Source organism: Rhineura floridana, chromosome 12, assembly GCF_030035675.1.
Source record: "Rhineura floridana isolate rRhiFlo1 chromosome 12, rRhiFlo1.hap2, whole genome shotgun sequence".
Classification (NCBI taxonomy): Eukaryota; Metazoa; Chordata; class Lepidosauria; order Squamata; family Rhineuridae; genus Rhineura; species Rhineura floridana.
Window position 1 is genome coordinate 11,760,307 of NC_084491.1, and position 19,284 is coordinate 11,779,590.

Here is a 19,284-nt window from a genome sequence, read left to right on the forward strand (position 1 = left end):
TGAAAAGCTAGCCCTTAAGCTTCCCCTAAAAACAATACTGTAAACCGCCCAGAGAGCTTCGGCTATGGGGCGGTATATAAATACAATAAATAAATAAATAGCCCTCATGTTTCTTTCATTCCCTCTAGGAATACCTGGACCTTTCCATGCCCCTGGACCAGTATTCTCCCAGTTTTCCAGACACCCGCAGCTCAACCTGCTCTTCTGGAGAGGACTCTGTGTTTTCCCACGATCCCCTTCTTGATGAGCCATGCCTTCCCAAGCACCCACCTCAGCTTGCCAATGGCGGACTCAAAAGGTGCTGATATTGCAACTTCTGTCGGGAAGTTTGCGAACCCTCTGTGCGTTCAAGCGTGGTGTGTGTGTGTGTGAGTGATGCTCGTGCGTATGTGTGCGCACTTCCCTTCCAGCTGGACTGGTGGTAGAGAGCCACTTGGGGCAGCCATCAGTCACCTTTTAGCTGTTGTATTAATGAACTGTGGAGACTCCATGTTGAATAACCAAACTCACACCACCATCTTCTCAAAGCTGCCATTATCGCAAGCCCTCGATCTCTGGAAGAGATATTTGTAGGGAATCTGCGTTAATATTTCCTATGGATTAAAGTTGAACTATGATCCCCCCCCCCTTTTTGGCCAGTGACTAAACAAAAAAGCTGACCCAAGTGCCAGTGCATAGACAGCAACATGTTGTCCCTTCTCTGAAAAGGATTCTGGAGAGAATAACATTCCTTTGAAGAGGAGGGATCATTTTCTGCTCTCTTACTTCCAAATCCAAGCAACCGAACTTCTGACAGCTCAATAAGCTAACAGCAGAGCTGAGGTGCAAAGCCTCTGGCCCCAGGACACTCTTGATTCAGCTGTAAACTGGAACATCTTAAGTTCAGACAAGCAGCAGCATCTGTGGTTTGAGTGCCTATCGTCTATGGTACCAGCCTGGAATCCACACCTGTGATAGCTTCCTAATTCCAGTACAGCGCAATCATACACATGTCCATACAGGGAGCAAGTCCCACTATTCACATGGGGCTTCCTCCCAGGCAAAATGTGCATAGGGTTGGCAGCCTTGATTTGTTCTTTGCTGACCAAACTCGGAAAACGACCAGGTACAAACAATATTGCACATCTTCACAGCACTTGACATTAAAACATACAGGATGCAGCCAAATGAAGCCAGTGCTTGGAAGATTAAAGACAAACATCTTATGTACATAGCTGCAAAATGTATAAATATTAATTATATATTTACTTGTCTTTTTTTTTTTTTAAATGGCTGTTACCAGAGATAATATCACTTTGGTAGTAAGTTACTAGTGGCTGGTAGGTATCAGTTGCTATAAAAACAAATCATATATTTTGCTACATTTGCTGGTTTTTTTGTTTTTAAATTATGTTCTAAATTAGGTACTTCAATAAAAATTGCTGCTGCTTCAGTTTTATATAGAGTTATATTAAATGGTGATTTTTCTCGGTAACATTGATGAATTTTAGAAAGTTGTTGTCGTGAAATTATATCCGCCTCCCTTTCGTCTGTTCCCCCTTCCTACCTGACCATTAATTTCTGCTCTGGCCCCCTCTCTACCCACTGAGGAACTCTGAGCAGCCTTTGGATTTGATGCCCAGATGGAAAACATTCATTTTACCATGTTGGTGCAAGAAAGGAGTGTGCCAATAATAGTTCAGTTGCTGGGTTGAGAATCTTGGCTCACAATGGGGATGAGAAGCTAGCCCAGCCCAATGAGAAGGGGGACCCCTTTTTCCAGTCTTATCAGTGGATTTTGTGTGTGAGTGTTTTGAACATACAAACGGCTCTTGCCCTTTTAGGGGGTGGAAACTGACGTTGCCAGAGCAAGCTGCTCCCAGCTGATTCTTGACAGGCTTTGGCAACATGGAACTAAGAGCAAGACCAGCTCAAGAGCTGCCTCGGATCCTGCTCCAGGCTCTCAGCACCAATTTGTCATTTTGGTCAAGTGAACCTTTCCCCTCTTTGGGCAGTGCCAAAGAGGAGCTCCGTGAGTGCCTTAAAATGAGCCGTGGAGACTTGCATGTCCATACAAGATGAGTCAACATACAGTCTCCTTTTTGGTTCTCTTTTCTGTCTTTTTTTATGCATAGGAGCAACATAGCCAAATGGTCAGTATTTTAATTTTCTAGCACCTTTTTTCCAGTGGCTATTTTGGCCCAGAGAACCAGTGTGGTGTAGTGGTTAAGGTGCTGGACTACGACCTGTGAGACTACGGTTCAAATCCCCACACAGCCATGAAGCTCACTGAGTGATCTTGGGCAAGTCACTGCCTCTCAGCCTCATGAAAACCCTATTCATAGGGTCGCCGTAAGTCGGAATCGACTTGAGGGCAGTACATCTACATCTATTTTGGCCCTAAAGCCTTATTTGGGTCTTCTCCAAACAGCCAGCAGCATTGGTTTGTATCCAGTACAGCGCTAAGTAAGTGTCCCAACAGTGCTTGAGCATTGGTGTTCACCCTTGCCTTGCCCTGTGCATGCCTCATACCCTCCCCAAATATGCTCTGGTGAACTCCCAGAACAGATTTATGGGGCAAAGTCCTGTTGTGCAAGTGTAAATTCTTGTGCTGATGGAATGCTTGCTTAGTTCTGCATTGGAAACAAGCCATCCTTTCCTCTCCTCTTCTCCCCCCCCCATCGAAAAGATCTCCCCCTCAGTAAGCCTTACCTAGAGCTATACAGGTTGAACCACAAGGTGGGAAAAGACCATTCCCCATTCCAGTGCTCTGAACTCTTCCAGCACTCACTACATCAGCCTTCATCAAGCTGGTGCCCTCCAGATGTCTTGGATAACAACTCCCATCCACTCCATCAGCATGGCTGTGCTGCCTAGGGCTGATGGGAGGCTGCTCTATACATGTTCACTTTTCCTGAGGAATCAACAGAGCAGTTGTCTCCCAAGATGACACCCAGACTCCCAAACTTTCTTCCCACTTTCTCCTCAGAGGCAATTCCCCAGAGTTCATTTCCTGGTATTGTGGAAGCCAGAGTTGTGCCAGTCATACTTGAAAGCTTGCCCTGCCTTTGTATGGAGTCAGATTATTGTGCTTTTAAAAAATTCTGTAACCAATTTGGTATCCTTGTAAATTTTTTAAAAGATTTTAACAGTCCCAGAGCCCTCCTCATGCTAGCTGATATTCCTGTTCCCTCCCTTTCATGTGCTTTCTTTTTCTTATGGGCAAAATGAGAATAAATCATACAAATTTATGTAAATGATACATATTTTATTTGAAGCCCAGAATCTGTGTTTTGGCCTATGGACTTGAGCATCTAGAAGGCAAGAGCAGGCAGGCCTGTGGAATCCACTTGTTTTTTCTTTTTTTTACCAGAGCCTCAGGATCTACCAGCCAGAGCAAGTCATAAAATGGTAACTCAGTCACTGAGGGGCAACATGGGTGAAGCCACTCATGAAATGGACACTTGGGGAAGGGGGGGAGAGAAAAGCCATAAAAATGTTCTGTTCATCATGCAGTTACCACCCATGCCTGATGTTTGTTAAGAAGCTAAGCATTTAGAAGACATTCAAGAAAATGTTTATTTACAGAGCAGAAAGCCTGTGAGGTGTAGAGGTTAGAGTCAGGGTAGGACCTGGGAGACCAGGGTTCAAATCACCACTCAGCCATGGAGTCTCCTGGGTGACTTTGGGCCAGTCACTGTCTAACCTGCCTCACAGGGATGTTGTGAGAATAAAATGGGGAGGCAGAGAACCATGTATGGAATCCTGAGTTCCTTGGAGGAGAGATGGGATATAAATAAATATAAGCTCCAAAGATAAGTCCAGTCCTGAAGATAATCACTGAATTCTTGGCAGAGGACATGCAGAACGGCTAACTCAAAAGTCAGCCAAGCCATGGACTAGGGGGCTAATTAAACATGCATTAATTAAGTGGTCAAGCCACAAGCAGATAAGCACAAGTATAAATGTTTATGTGACTCACAGAGAGCCAGGCATACACACACCAGAACCTGTGCATGACAACTGCACATAGGTGAAGACCTAGAGACAACACACACACACAAACACCACATGGGAGAAGGGATCTTCTGCCTGCCTGTACTTTGGAATGTCTTGGCACTCTGCTGCCACCCATTTCTAACAACTTATCTCACACCCATTGGCAGTGGTGGCTGATGCCCATTGAACTGAAATCAAGGAGCAACAGTAGGCAGAGCCAATAGTCAGCAGAGCTAACTAATTCTTATTTTGTCCCCATCCTCCTCCTTGCTGAGTTGTACAATGGCAAGACTTAAGGAAAGAAGGCTGACAGCGAGGGCTGCCCTGTGGACTAGTTGAGCAAACTCAGGTGGGTACACTTGTTGGTGGGGCAGTGTCCCATTTGCTCTAATGGACTATCCTCCTCCACCCTATGGCCTCCAGAGCAGTCAGAAACACATGCCTCTGGGAAGCTCATGAGCAGGACATGCACACGGTTGTCTTCCTCAACTCAGGATTCCCAGCAACTGGTGTTTTGAGGCATATCATCACTGATACTGGAGGGAGAATGTAGTCATCATGACTAGCAGCCATTGATAGCCTTATCCTCCATTAATTTGTCTAATATCCTTTGAAAGCTGACTAAGTTGGTAGTCATCACTATGCGCACAATCACACCAGCCATTTATTCCACTTTAAACAGTCATGGCTTCCCTCAAAGAATCCTGGGAAGTGTAGTTTGTGAAGGGTAATGAAAGCTATCAGACGATTCCTGTTTCCCTCACAGAGCTACAATTCGAGTTTTCTGGGGAAGGAAGTGACTGTTAAACCACTGTGACAAACTGTAGCTCTGTGAGAAGAATAGGGGTCTCCCAACAATGATTACAAAAATTGATATATTAGGGGAAAGTGTGCCTAAAAACAAACGTATGAGTGAAAATAACATGCAAATATGCTTGCAAAAATGTGTACATTAGTCAAAACTCCCCACAAAAATGTGTTTATTAGGAGAAATTTGCACTAAAACGCTGGAGATTTAAAAAAAACAAATTGCTGCAGAAATTATTATTATTAGAATTTATGACTTGCCCTTCACCCAGAGGTCTCCAGGGCCATCCCTCTGAGCTTATGAGGGTGGCAGAACTACCAAAAGGGCCCCCTCTGCTGATCTCAACACCCAAGAGGATCTGTAGGGAAGGAGGCAGTCTTTCAGATATTTGGGACCTAAGTCATTTAGGACTTTAAACACTTACACGAGCCCCTTGAATTGGACCTGGAAACAAACTGTACTGCTCATCCTTAACTCCAGGTCAGTTATGAACAAGTTAAAAGCCACCAATCTCACTACTGTGTAAACCCACATATGTATTCATGAAAAAAATCATGATTGTCTTATGTTGACTTGATTTCACACTTTTGGAGGGTGCAGCACTTAAGAGCTCCTAAGGCTTAGAAGGGAGAAGATGTATGTGTGAGACGGGGGGGGGGAGAGAAAGGTTGGGTGTCCTTGCCCACTTTTGGCTCACCACCAGGATTTGACCCCCAACAATTACCTTTAAAGGATGCAGTGTTTGACAGAGGAAAAAACGTTTCTCTGCTCCTGTTCTAAGCCCTCACCAAAATAGATTTTTAATTTGTCTTGCTCTATGGATTATAACTAATGCTATTTCTACTCAGAGTAGACCCACTGAAGTTAATGGACATGACTGATTTAAGGTAATTAATTTCAGTGGTCTATTGTGAGTAGAATTTATAACCCTGTGCAGGGTGGGAGGTGTTTAATGAAAATTATTGCTAAGTAGGGGAAAAAAGTATTAATCTCAATGTGGCTGTTGGGAGAACTGTATAATTTGGGTAGTGGAACAAACTGGAAGCATCACTATTTCAAATGCAGATCTGAAAGCGTAAAACGATGTCCCCAAGTGGGAAATGCTGATATGGAATGAAATTGGTTTTTCAGTAAAAGATGTCTGCTTTTAATTGATGTGGGGTTCTGTGTATGGTACTAATTACTTTTCAGTAGTGAAGGACACTGTAGCATGCATTTTTCCACTGAACTGTCAAAACCAATTTGAAAATGTCACATTCAGAAAAATCCAGATGGAATGGGAAGGAAAGATATAACTGAGTGGAAGGTGTACCACTGAATTCTGCACAACTGCCTCCAGAGAGCAAACTTCAAATTTGTTAGAGTTTGAGCGTAAGCCTTTGAGGAGAAATTTGTTTGAGATCTTCATCTCACAGTATATAGGAACATAGAAAGCTGCCTTATAAGAAGTCAGGCACTTGGCCCATCTAGTTCAGTAGTGTCTACACTGACCAGCAACGGTTCTCTAGGGTTTCAGGATGGGTCTCTCCCAGATGTGCTTGGAGATGCCAGGGACTGAACTTGGGACCTTTTGCATGCAAAGCATGTGCAATACTACTGCATTACAGCCCTTTCCTTTGGGATTATTGTGGACAAGCTACTCCCTGCTCTCACATTGTAAGGAAACAGTCAATATGGGTTAGCATGATAATCCGAACTAGGGATCATTTGTTTGTTTTTATTTCATTTCCAAAAAAACATGATCTGTAGCCAAGGTTTGTTCTTTGCTGATGGTGGTTTGTTTTGAAGTGTTACAAACCACAATCCCTGGTTTAGACTTAACACTAAGCCAGAAATCATGTTTTGTTTACTCCCAGCATGAGTGAAGAGGGGCAGTTAATTATGGTTTACTGTGATGTGCGACCTGGGCCATTGTACCTCATAATAGTACCTTGTGAAGCTGATCAATGCAGTGAGCAACAAGGACTCTTTCAGAAGGTCTGGGAGAGACGATGAGAGTGGAGGGAGAGGAAGCCCTTATTTCATCAGGATTTTCCTTATAATCAATGTAAGAAATGTCTTGCTGTGTTATGATCCATATGTGCTCCATATGGGTGGGGGGGCATCATTCTGCCTTCAGCTATTCTGAGCTCGATTCAAGGTGCTGGTTTTAATCTATAAAGCCTTACATGGCTTAGGACCACAATACCTGATGGAATGCCTCTCCCGACATGAACCCACCCGTACACTATGCTCCACATCCAAGGCCCTTCTCCAGGTGCCTACTCTTGAGGGAAGCTGGGAGGCTGGCAACAAGGGAGAGGGCCTTCTCAGTGATGGCCCCCAAATTATGGAATGATTTCTCTGACAAAGTGTGCCTGACGCCAACACAGTTATCTTTTCGGCACCAGGTCAAGACTTTCCTCTTCTCCCAGGCATTTTAGCATGTGTTTTTAAAAAATTTTTAAATTTTTTTAAATTGTTTTTTGTGTTTTAAAATTTATATATTTGTCTTTAATGTTTTTAATTGCTGTAAACTGCCCAGAGAGCTTCAGCTATGGGGCGGTATATAAATGTAATAAATAAATAAACTATTGTCAGACCAAAAAAAATGTGTGATAATCACTGAGCGACAGTCCCTCAACCGACCTAAGGATATCCCTCTCTGTTCTTTTCTTTTTTTGACCATGTAACTGCAAAAATCTCATTGTGGGGGTGGTGTGGGAGCAAGCATAGCTCAGTGGTAGGGTGCCTGCTTTGCATGCAAAAGGCCCTCATTTCAATCCCTAGATTCTTCAGTTAAAGGATCAAGTGGAAAGTGATGGGAAAGACTAGTCTCTGCCAGTGACCCTGGAGAACCGCTGCTTGTCAGAGGCCCCCCATCTATTCCATTCATTGAAAGCAGTAATATACCACTTTAAACAGCCATGACTTCCCCCAAAGAATCCTGGGAAGGGCAGTTTGTGAAGCGTTCTGAGCATTGATAGGAAACCCCTATTGCCCTCAAAGAGCTGCAATTTCCAGAGTAGCTTAACAATCAGTCCCCAGAGAACTTTGAAAACTGTAGCTCTGTGAGGGGAATAGGTGTCTCTTACCAACTCTCAGCACCTGTAACAAACTACAGTTCACAGGATTTGGGTGTGTGTGTGAAGCAGAAGTCATGAATGTTTACAGTCGAAGAATACTACTTTAAATGTATAGTATAGAGATGTGGCCAGAGTAGACAGTCCTGGGTTATATGGGCAAAGAGCCTGACCTGGGATGTACAGGCAGCTTCCTATGTTTCTCCCAAGGGGGACATAGCTCAGTGGTAGAGTTCCAGTTTTGCATGCAGAAAGTCCTAGGTTCAATCCCTGCCATTTTCAGTTAAATTTTTCAGTAGCTGGTGACATGGAAGCACTTGCCAGATACTTCAGATACCTGTTGTTATCAGTTAGTGTAGTATACCGGGAGTTGCCAACATTTTTGGGCCTGTGGGCACATTTGGAATCTTGAGAAAGAACTGTGGGTGCCAGCCACAAAATGGCTGCCATAGGGTGTGTGGCATAACACAAAATGGCTGCCACCCACATCTAAAAGAGCAGAAAAGAGGCAGGACCACCAGATGGTGTGAGCATCCCCTGCCATCAGCCCACCCCCACCAGTGGGTATGTGGGGGGGGGCGAGAGGCACCTACATTAGCCACTGCTGCACTCACTCAGAAACAGAAGCTTTTTGCCCTTCTCAGGTCAGAATGGATGAGAAAGTGAGTGTCCAATCCTGGCATCCAATGAAATGTAGGCATGGTTAAGGGTGTATGTTCAATGTAGGAGAGGTTGAGCCAGTGCAAACAGGAATTGAGCAAGAAGATCTGTCTCTTGTGCATTGCGGATTTGGGGGGGGGATATTTACTGAGACTTTTTGTGGGTGCCATCGAAGGTGTTCATAGACACCTACAGGCAACCCCTGTAGTAGACATTACTAGATTTTATTGACTAAAAGTCTCTGCTCATGGCTTGCAGAATAAGTTATTCAAGCTAAGAAAATCTGAGCTACATAATTTATTTATCCATGTCACAGAATCCAGGGTTTCCAATGTTTATGTTTTTGTTCTGTTTTGAAGCACACACGTCACTGCTCAGCTGCAGGGCCAGTAGGAACCCCCCAGGACTGGGCGGGGGGGTGTCAGCGAAGATTTGTGTTGCAAGAGGCCTGTAACATTCTGGTGCTGGGCCTAGTCGGTGAGAGGAGTCCGTAGCCTGCAGTGATGTGATTTAGCTTGTCCCAGCCAGAAACACAGTCAAGGCTGAAGGAACCAGCCCATCTGTGTAACAGCAACAGATACAAAGCAGTTATAAGACCCCCCCTTGTTGTTTTTTAGGAGAAGAATGAAGTTTGACTGGAGCAGCCAGTTGAGGCCTCAATGAGTTCAGCCAGCTCTGTACCCAAGGGGATATGAAAACAAGGCTCACTTCCCTGGGAGGTATTTGCCTTCTGGTCCAGCAGGGATGCAGTTAAACTTCCATGCTCAATTGGTCACATTTCAGGATGTAACTAGAGCTCAGCTGTCCTTGGGATGAAGCTATTTCATGAGAGAAAAGCAGTGCACTAGGCACTGCCAAAACATCTGGCCCTCACAACCCATGGCTAATTTCCTGCATTTGCTGATACAACCAGGAGGGTCACGCATTGGCTGACAGAAACAATGTTGGAGCCTCCATTCCCTCTGCAAAGCTTTAGTGGGGGTGCACATATTAAATCTGCTCTGTCCCAGAAGAACAATGCAGATGGTGATGTTTGCCCTTATGGACACTGAGACCAAGGAAAGGAGTACAGGCCGTCCTAACAAAACAGGTTGCAGAGCTGGAAGAAACCAAGAGCTCTTCAGAAATTCTTCAAGGGGTGACGGCAGAGTAAGTTTGGAAGAGCACAAACAGGAAGCGTTTATGAGAATGCAACTGCAAAGCTGCCACAGTTGCTCCAGAGCAGAGACCTGCTCTGGTGTAACAGCAGAACTCCAGTCAGAAGTAAACAGATAGAACGTGAAGATGAAAAACTTCCAAAGACAAATAACCCTTGCAAAAAAAGTGCAAGTATTTGACCTCCACTGTGGCACCAAGTGGACACACACCTCTGACCATTAGGCTGGATGATGTGGCAGATCTGGGGGTATAATTAAAAAGCAGAAAATTGAAGTTTTAATGGTTTTGATCAGCCTGGAAGATGTTGCTTCCATTTTTTGCTAGAGGCACCATTATGGCTTGAACATTCTCTAGTATTATGGGAACTTAACTATTATGAGGTGTCAGTCTTTCAAGAGCAGGCCTGGATTGTAAGACTAGTTCCCCTTCCTCCTTAGGTGAGTGCAGAGCTTGGAAGTAATTTGTTACAAGTAACAAGTAATGTTACAAGTTACAAGTAACGAATTACTTGTAATTCATTACTTTTTTGAGGAACAAGTGGGTAATTCCTTTACATTTTGATTGTAATAGAACTACGAGTAATTTTATTACTTTTGTGGAGTAATTGTAATGTTTCCAGCATTACTTTTGGGGAAGAAGCAGGGGAAGTCTTCTGCTCCTCTGACTTGTGGATGAAAATCATGTGCCTCAAACTGGGCTTCTGTGCAGCGTCACTCTTCCCTCATGCTCTGTCGGTGGGTAGGAGGCAACGAGAGAGGAGGTGGAGAGCAAGACAGGGGTGGAGTGGAGAAAACAATGGTGGTGGAGACAAATGGAGTAGAGAGAAAAAGGAGCCAGAGGGCAAAAACATGGACTCCTGCTGGGAGGAAGGGAGGGATATAAATCAAATAATAAATAAAATAAATTTAAAAAGGTGAAGAAGGCAGCAGCAGAATGGAGATAAAGAACTATGGAGGTGAAAGATGACAATGTGTGTGTGTGTGTGTGTGTGTGTGTGTGTGTGTGTGTGTGTGTGTGTGTGTGTGTGTGTGTAAATACTGTGTTTGCACTTGGCACACAAAGTGGCCTCCACAACCCTCTCTGGTTACTGTGCTGCATTTGCAGTATTTTAACTTTTTTGCATCTTGGGGAAATGTTTGCTTGGGTGGCAGGGCAGGGTCCAGGAGGTTAAGTAAGAGAGATTATGCTTGCTGGCTGAGTAGGGGGGGGGGTTGCACTTGGCTTGACGTGCAAAGATATGAGCTGAGGCCTCTGCTTCCCTCACCACCTTCCTTACCAGCAGAGAGACCACCATTGCTATCTTATGGATAAAAAGAATTATTCTACTACTTCTGTATGTGTGCGTTTATTTTCAGTGTTGTTTTAGGCTACACTGCAGCAGCCAAGGCCAGCACCTTGTAGGCATTTTTTTTTAAAGTAACTGAAATTTAATTGTAGTGATTACTTTTGAGAAAAAGTAAAGTAATCAGTTACTTTCAGAGCAATTGTAATTGTGACGGTAATTACTACTTTTGGGGGCCATGTAATTGTAATGGTAATCTTCCAAGCTCTGGGTGAGAGTGGTTTTCTCCTTAATCCAATGTGAACTGATTAGGATGCATTGGTCTCTTTGCGTAGGCTAACCTTGTGCCCTCCGGATTTTTTTGGACTACAGCTCCCATCAGCCCCAGCCTACACAGTTGTGCTCCCATCAGCCCCAGCATCATACAGCTGTGCTGGCTGAAGGAGTTATAAAACTTCTGGAGGGCATCAGGCTATTTATTATTCCATTTATATCCCACCTTTCCTTCTAGGAGCTCAAGGTGGTGTGCTTGGTTCTCCCTCTCCCATTTTATCCACGGAACAACAATCCTGTGAGGTAGGTTAGGCTGACAGACAGTAGGTCAGGGGTAGCCAATGTGGTGCCTTTCAGATGTTATGGACTCCAACTCCCAACTCAGCCAACAGTCAGGGATGATGGGATTTGGAGTCCAGCAACATCTGGAGGGCATCACATTGCCTACCCCTGCAGTAGGTTGCTTCCAATGGTAGTCCTATTCAGAGCAGACCTACTGAAATTAAGAGGCTTAAGTTGTTGTTGTTATGTGCCTTTAAGTCGACTACGACTTATGGTGACCCTATGAATCAGCAACCTCCAAGAGCATCAGTTGTGAACCACCCTGTTCAGATCTTGTAAGTTCAGGTCTGTGGCTTCCTTTATGGAATCAATCCATCGCTTGTTTGGCCTTCCTCTTTTTCTACTCCTTTCTGTTTTTCCCAGCATTATTGTCTTTTCTAGTGAATCATGTCTTCGCATTATGTGTCCGAAGTATGATAACCTCAGTTTCATCATTTTAGCTTCTAGTGACAGTTATGGTTTAATTTGTTCTAACACCCAATTATTTGTCATTTTCTCAGTCCATGATATGCGCAAAGCTCTCCTCCAACACCACATTTCAAATGAGTTGATCTTTCTCTTATCCACCTTTTTCACTGTCCAACTTTCACATCCATACATAGAGATCGGGAATACCATGGTCTGAATGATCCTGACTTTAGTGTTCAGTGATACATCTTTGCATTTGAGGACCTTTTCTAGTTCTCTCATAGCTGTCCTCCCCAATCCTAGCCTTCTTCTGATTTCTTGACTATTGTCTCCATTTTCGTTAATGACTATGCAGAGGTATTGATAATCCTTGACAAGTTCAATGTCCTCATTGTCAACTTTAAAGTTACATAAATCTTCTGTTGTCATTACTTTAGTCTTTTTGATGTTCAGCTAAAGTCTTGCTTTTGTGCTTTCCTCTTTAACTTTCATCAGCATTCGTTTCAAATCATTACTGGTTTCTGGACTTCCCAGGAGGATCCCTCCGCCTGTGCAGCCTCTGAGACGGGCTCCCATCTTGGATGAAACTTTTTCAGTTTTAAATCCAGTCAGAAGGGTTTTTTTTGACTGGGGATAATTTCTTCCGGATAAGGAAGAAACGTGAGATTTCCCACACAGCTTTGTTGTGTTTGTTAGAGACTGGAATTCGTCAGAATTGTCTGTGAAAGAAGGTATTCCAGCAGCTCGGATGGAGCAAGGATTTCTAGCTAGCTCAGCTGAATAAGTGACCCGTTTTTTTTTCTTCAAAGAAAAGCAGACTAACAGGCAAGCATTCTCCTGTCTACGCTCATTATTTTGATATCTATACAGCTAAAGAGATTTGTCAAAGAACCAGCAATTAAGAAAACCTGGGTGAGCCAAAACTTTCTCTTTTACTCATGGAACTAAGGGGGAAGAAAATAAAAATAGCCTATCTTTTTTTTATTGCAAAAAGCTGACATGGAAATTAGCATTATAAAGATTACAACGGATGAGGGGTTTCTGATTGGAAGAGAAAAGAAAAATCTTTTTGATTTATAAGACTTTTATGTAATATATGTCTGGCACTATTTTTTCTGGTCTACTTTTTTTTTTTGACGAATCTGCTCATTCTTTCTGCTACTAGTTATTTGGACGCTGTGAACTAAAGCTGTTTTCACACTTCTGGGCATATAAGAGATAAGGGCTGTCTAGAGTGTGGTTTGAAAGATTAACTCCTTTGTAACTGGATAAAGAAATAAACTGCTCTTTGCTTGGGACATTGAAAATTGAAGGAGTTTTGTTCCTTTGGTTTTAAGAATGACAATTAAGAAGATTATGGATGTACAAGAAGGGACTTTATCTTTAGACATGTTTCAGAAAATAATGAATGGGATTAATTCAATAAAACAAGAACTGAGAAATAATAGTCAAGCGTTGAGAATTGAATTTGACGAAATGAGACAGGAGCTGAAAGAAATTCAGGATTCTATGAGAAAGGAGAATAAAGATAGACCTGGAAAACCAAAAAAGGATGAAAGAAAAATTAAAGGCAAGGTTCAAACTATGGAGATTGGATTAAATATGGACATGGAAAAAGATTTGGATTTCCTGGCTGTGATGGATCCTGGAGACAAATATTACGGTCTGGAACTCAGCGCTGTCCCTGAAGGAATTGATGAAGAGATTGGAGATAAAGATATTATCGGTTCGAAAAAATTCCTGGACTGGAAGGATTTGATGGAACTTGAAATGGAGAAAGTTAACAGAATTAATCCCTGTTTTGTGTCAATGGAAAAATCTTCAAGAGATGTGCTAGTGTATTCTGTAAAAAAGAGGAACAGAGATGCGGCTTTGCAACAATACTTCAGTGATATGTTCGGAATTGATGGCAAGGAAATATCTGTGATAAAGGATATTCCTATCAGACTCTTACTATATGACTATGACAGCAAGATTATTGGGTGCGTAAAGATGGAAGATGGAAGATGGAACCAACACGGATAATGGAAGAAGAGCGATTTGAAATTACTGGACTTAGTAGACTTGATGAGTTGGATTAATTGACATGTTTATCTAGAAAAAAAATTGATGGACATATATCTCAAGGATTGGAAACTTCTCTTTGACTTTTTGTGGAAGAATAAAATGATATGATGTTAATGAGATTTGATAACCGCTGGAGGAAGGTGATTTTATAATCTATTAAGAGACAGGCTTGTTATATATTATAGACTTATAGCTGAACTACGACAAACCGGAAGTAAATATTTTAATATTTTTTTCTTTTTTTATTGTATTAGTTATTGATTTGTGTTTTTTCTTTTTGTATTGTTTTGGTTTTGAAAATTTGAATAAAAATTAATTGAAAAAAAAAACAAATCATTACTGGTTTCTGCTAGTAGTATGGTATCGTCTGCATATCTTAAATTTTTGGTATTTTCCCCTCCAATTTTCACATCTCCTTCATCTTGGTCCAATCCCGCTTTCCGTATGATATGTTCTGCATATAGATTAAATAAATAGGGTAACAAAATACACCCGTCTCACACCCTTTCCGATGGGGAACCAATCAGTTTCTCCATATTCTGTCCTCACAGTAGCCTCTTGTCCAGAGTATAGGTTGCGCATCACGACAATCAGATGCTGTGGCACCCTGTGATGTTCCTGTATTAATGTACATATGGTAAGTGCTGTTTGTATAGAAGATATATGGTAAGTGGAGTGAAAGAGGAGGGGGGAGTAGATGAGCAGTAGAATGCTGGATGATTGGCTGAGCGTTTGAATGGCTGGGAGTATAAATGGAAGAATGACAGTTGAATCTGGAGGGATGTTAGTCGGTGGATGTTAGTTGGTGGATGTTAGTGTGGGTGTTAGTTGGTGGATGTGAGAGGAAGAAGGTGTTTGGTGGTGGATGTTAGGAGAGTGTGGAGAAAGAGGGAATTGGAGTTCTAGTTAACTGACCAAATTTGTGCGAAAAATTACTTAAAGACTTATATAGCAGTGAGATGATCAGCTCAAAGAACTTTTTATTCTGCTGCTATTACTTCCGCTGACAATCAACCTAAAGAACTTTATCGGATTGTTAACTCTCTTTTAAACCCGAAGCGCCATGAGAACACTGTTGATCATTCCCAGATTCGATGTCAAGAGTTTGCTACCTTTTTCCAAAATAAGGTCGCACAGATTTGTTCCTCATTGGACACTAATCCTGTTGCAGATTTGCAAATTGTCCCTCCTGATACCACTGACCCCATTATATTGGATTCTTTTCGATTTACTTCTCCAGACGATATTGACAAACTACTGAGTGGGATGAGACCTACATCTTGCCCTCTTGACCCTTGCCCTTCCTAGCTTATAAAACAATCTAGGAAGGACCTGGCCAATTGGATCTGTCTGATAATTAATGCCTCCATAAAACAAGGTTCTCTCCCCAACTGTCTAAAAGAAGCCACGGTTGTTCCTCTTTTAAAAAAATCTTCTTTAAACCCTTCCAATTTTGATAATTTCCGTCCAGTCTCCAACTTACCATTCTTAAGCAAAATCATTGAACGAGCTATTTTTAATCAACTTCAATGTTTTGTAAATGATAATAACCTTTTTGACCCTCTACAATCCGGTTTTAGACCGGGATATGGGACTGAAACGGCCCTAGTTGCATTTGTCGATGACCTCAGAATAGAATTAGATAAAGGGAATGTTTCTCTACTGATTCTTCTCGATTTATCGGCGGCCTTCGACACTATTGACCATACTATTCTCCTTGACCGCCTCTCAGGGATGGGAATACAAGGCACTGCGTTGCAATGGCTGCGCTCCTTCCTGGAAGGCAGATCTCAGAGAGTTCACCTCGGAAACTTTTATTCCGACCCCCTGCCTTTGCAATATGGAGTCCCTCAGGGTTCAGTACTATCACCTCTTTTATTCAACATATACATGAAACCGCTCGGAGAGATTATACGTAAATTTGGAGTTCGCTTTCATCAATATGCGGACGATACCCAACCTTATTTTTCTTTTCCCCCCAATGCCAAAGAGGCTATCCAACCTTTAAATCTATGTTTGTCCGCAGTGATGTCTTGGATGCGTCTTAATAAATTGAAATTAAATCCAACTAAAACTGAAGTACTTTTAGTCAGTTGTAATCTGGATTTAGCAATTGAAAATCACCCAATACTGGATGGAATTACTTTGCCACTAAAGTCACAAGTCCGGAGCTTGGGCGTCCTCCTGGACTCAGCCTTGACTTTGGAGGCACAGGTCTCGGCAGTCTCTAGAAGTGCCTTTACCCAATTAAAATTAGTTCGTCAACTTCGCCCATTTCTGGAGACTGCTGATCTAGCTAAAGTGACCCATGCGTTGATCACTTCTCGTCTAGATTATCGCAATTCTCTTTATATTGGGCTCCCCCAAAGAATACTGCAACAACTTAGAATGGTGCAAAGAGCATCAGTTTTAATGATAACAGGAGCTAACTGGCAAGCCCACACTACACCACTCCTTCAACAACTTCGTTGGCTGCCTGTTTCTTACCGGATACAATTTAAAATTTTAACTTTTAAAGCGCTACATGGTTTGGGCCCCTCTTATTTAGCTAACCGGATCTCTTCTAATGAACCCCCTCGGCTCTTGAGATCGGCCCTAGACTCGACCCTCACCATTCCTCCTTTTTCCCGAATTCATCTGTCCAATGTTAGAAATAAGACGTTTTCTGTGATTGCCCCTACTTTATGGAATAATTTACCTCAAGAAATACGCCTTTCTTCCTCCCTTTTAATTTTTCGTCGGCAGCTGAAAACCTTTTTATTTTGTTCTGCTTTTAAATTGTGAGATACTGTTTTACTTTGTTATTTAATATCAATTGTTTTATGACTATTTTGTAAATGCCGCTCTGAATCCTTTGGAAAGAGAGCGGGATAGAAATTTTTTAAATAAATAAATAAATAAATAAGACAAGTATCACAGGAATAGATGAAACCATATGCTTATGTACCATTATAAAAGTAATCTTGTTATTTCTGATATTTAATAAATACTATTTTGGTTTACCAAAGGCTTGATCCTTGGCTGGGAAATATACAGACCAGAAGGGAGGGCAAGGTAATTACCAAGGCTGAAGGGAAACAGTAACGAATGGTGGCAGTGGTGAAGAGAAGAATAATAACATTACAAGTATCCAGCGCAACCCAGAGTTATATGAGTTATCTATATATATACAAAGGGGTTGGGAACAGCATAAGCACGGAGTCACAAAAGTAACCAGATAGAGAGAGGCTCAGGCAAAGTCTCTGGGAACATTGGTTATAGGACGTGACTGGTGGTGCTGCCTAGCAGAGGGATCTAGTGAGATCTGTGCTAGAGCGGAGAGAGAAACCATAAAAAGGACAGTCCAGACTGGTGGAGTCCCTGGTGGTGCCTAGTGAAAGGTAGTAGCCACAAGCAGGTAGGAACCTGACAGGGAGAGCCAGGGAAGGGCGTCACACACACCCATTTCTTTTAAAGCATTCCATAGTTTTTCATGATCTACACAGTCAAAGGCTTTGCTGTAATCTATAAAGCACAGGGTGATTTTCCTCTGAAATTCCTTGGTCTGTTCCATTATGCAACGTATGTTTGCGATATGATCTCTGGTGCCTCCTTCCTTTCCAAATCCAGCTTGGACGTCTGGCATTTCTTGCTCCATATATGGTAAAGGCCTTTGTTGTAGAATCTCGAGCATTACTTTACTTGCATGGGATATTAAGGCAATAGTTCAATAATTACTGCATTCCCTGGGATCCCCTTTCTTTGGAATTGGGATGTATATGGAAAGCTTCCAGTCTGTGGGCCATTGTTTAGTTTTCCATATTTCTTGACAGATTTTAGTCAAAATTTGGACAGTCTCAGTAGCTTGTAGCAACTCTGTTGGTATGCCATCTGTTCCTGGTGCTTTGTTTCTTCCAAGTATTTTAAGAGCAGCTTTCACCTCACATTCTAGAATTTCTGGTTCTTCATCATACGGTTCCTCCATGAATGAGTCTGTCATCCTGGCATCGCTTTTATAGAGTTCTTCAATGTATTGCTTCCATCTTCCTTTTATTTCATCTCAGTCAGTCAGTGTGTTCCCCTATTGATTATTCAACATCCCTACTCTTGGTTTAAATTTCCCTTTCATTTCTCTAACATTTTGGAATAGGGCTCTTGTTCTTCCCTTTTTGTTGTCCTATTCTATTTCTATACAATAACTATTGCAGAGCTTGGAAAAGTTACTTTTTTGAACTACAACCACCATCAGCCCCAGCCAGCATGGCCACTGGATTGGGCTGATGGGAGTTGTAGTTCAAAAAAGTAACTTTTCCAAGCTCTGAACTATTGTAATAGTTCCGTTGTCCCTACGTACTAAATAAATAAATAAATAAATAAATTTTATTTTTCAGCCGCCTATCTGTCTGGGTTAGGGACACTCTAGGCGACGAACAACAAGAATAAAAACAATACATATAGATCAACATAATCAAATTTTAAGCTAAAAAAAAACCCATTCATTAATTCAGAACATAAATTAATCTGTCCCAATCTTGTAGGCCTGCCTGAACAGCCAGGTCTTCAAGGCTCAGCGATAGCTGGACAGGGAGGGAGCATGTCTGAGATCGAAAGGGAGAGAGTTCCAGAGGGTGGGGGCCACAACAGAGAATGCCCTCTCTCTGGTCCGTACCAGCCTAGCTGTTCTCACCGGTGGGACCGAGAGAAGGTCTTGCGAGGCTGATCTCGTCAGGCGGCACAATCGGTGATTCTGGAGGCGTTCCTTCAGATATACTGGGCCAAAACCGTATAGGGTTTTAAAGGTCAACACCAACACCTTGAATTGGGCCCGGTAGACAACTGGTAGCCAGTGAAGATCTAATAACACTGGGGTGATATGATCCCAGCGACGGCTATGCATAATCAAGCGTGCCGCCGCGTTCTGTACCAGCTGTAATTTCCGGACTGTTTTCAAGGGTAACCCCATGTAGAGCGCATTGCAGTAGTCTAAGCGAGAGGAGACCAGGGCATGTATCACCTGAGGGAGCAGGTGAACAGGAAGATAGGGACGCAGTCTCCGTATCAGATGTAATTGATACCAAGCTGCCCGGCTCACTGCTGTAATCTGAGCCTCCATGGACAGCTGGGAGTCAAGTATGACCCCAAGACTGCGGACCTGGTCCTTCAGGTGTAAACTTACCCCATCAAGCATCAGGTCAGTAATTCCTAACTTCCTTTAGTCTCCCACAAGTAATACCTCAGTCTTGTCGGGGTTCAACTTCAGCCTATTC

At 42.6% G+C, this 19,284-nt stretch overlaps 1 protein-coding gene across 10 annotated transcripts in view; it reads left to right on the forward strand.

Moving 5' to 3' along the window:
• FGFR1 (fibroblast growth factor receptor 1) overlaps positions 1-1,438 on the forward strand; it is a 126,040-nt gene extending 124,602 nt beyond the window's left edge. For all 10 annotated transcript variants that reach the window (XM_061592556.1, XM_061592560.1, XM_061592552.1 and 7 more), the window contains one exon: positions 129-1,438. In XM_061592556.1, the coding sequence (XP_061448540.1) occupies positions 129-305 (177 nt within the window). In that variant the 3' untranslated portion in view covers positions 306-1,438. The remainder of the gene's footprint in view (positions 1-128) is intronic.
• Positions 1,439-19,284: the final 17,846 nt, after the last annotated feature.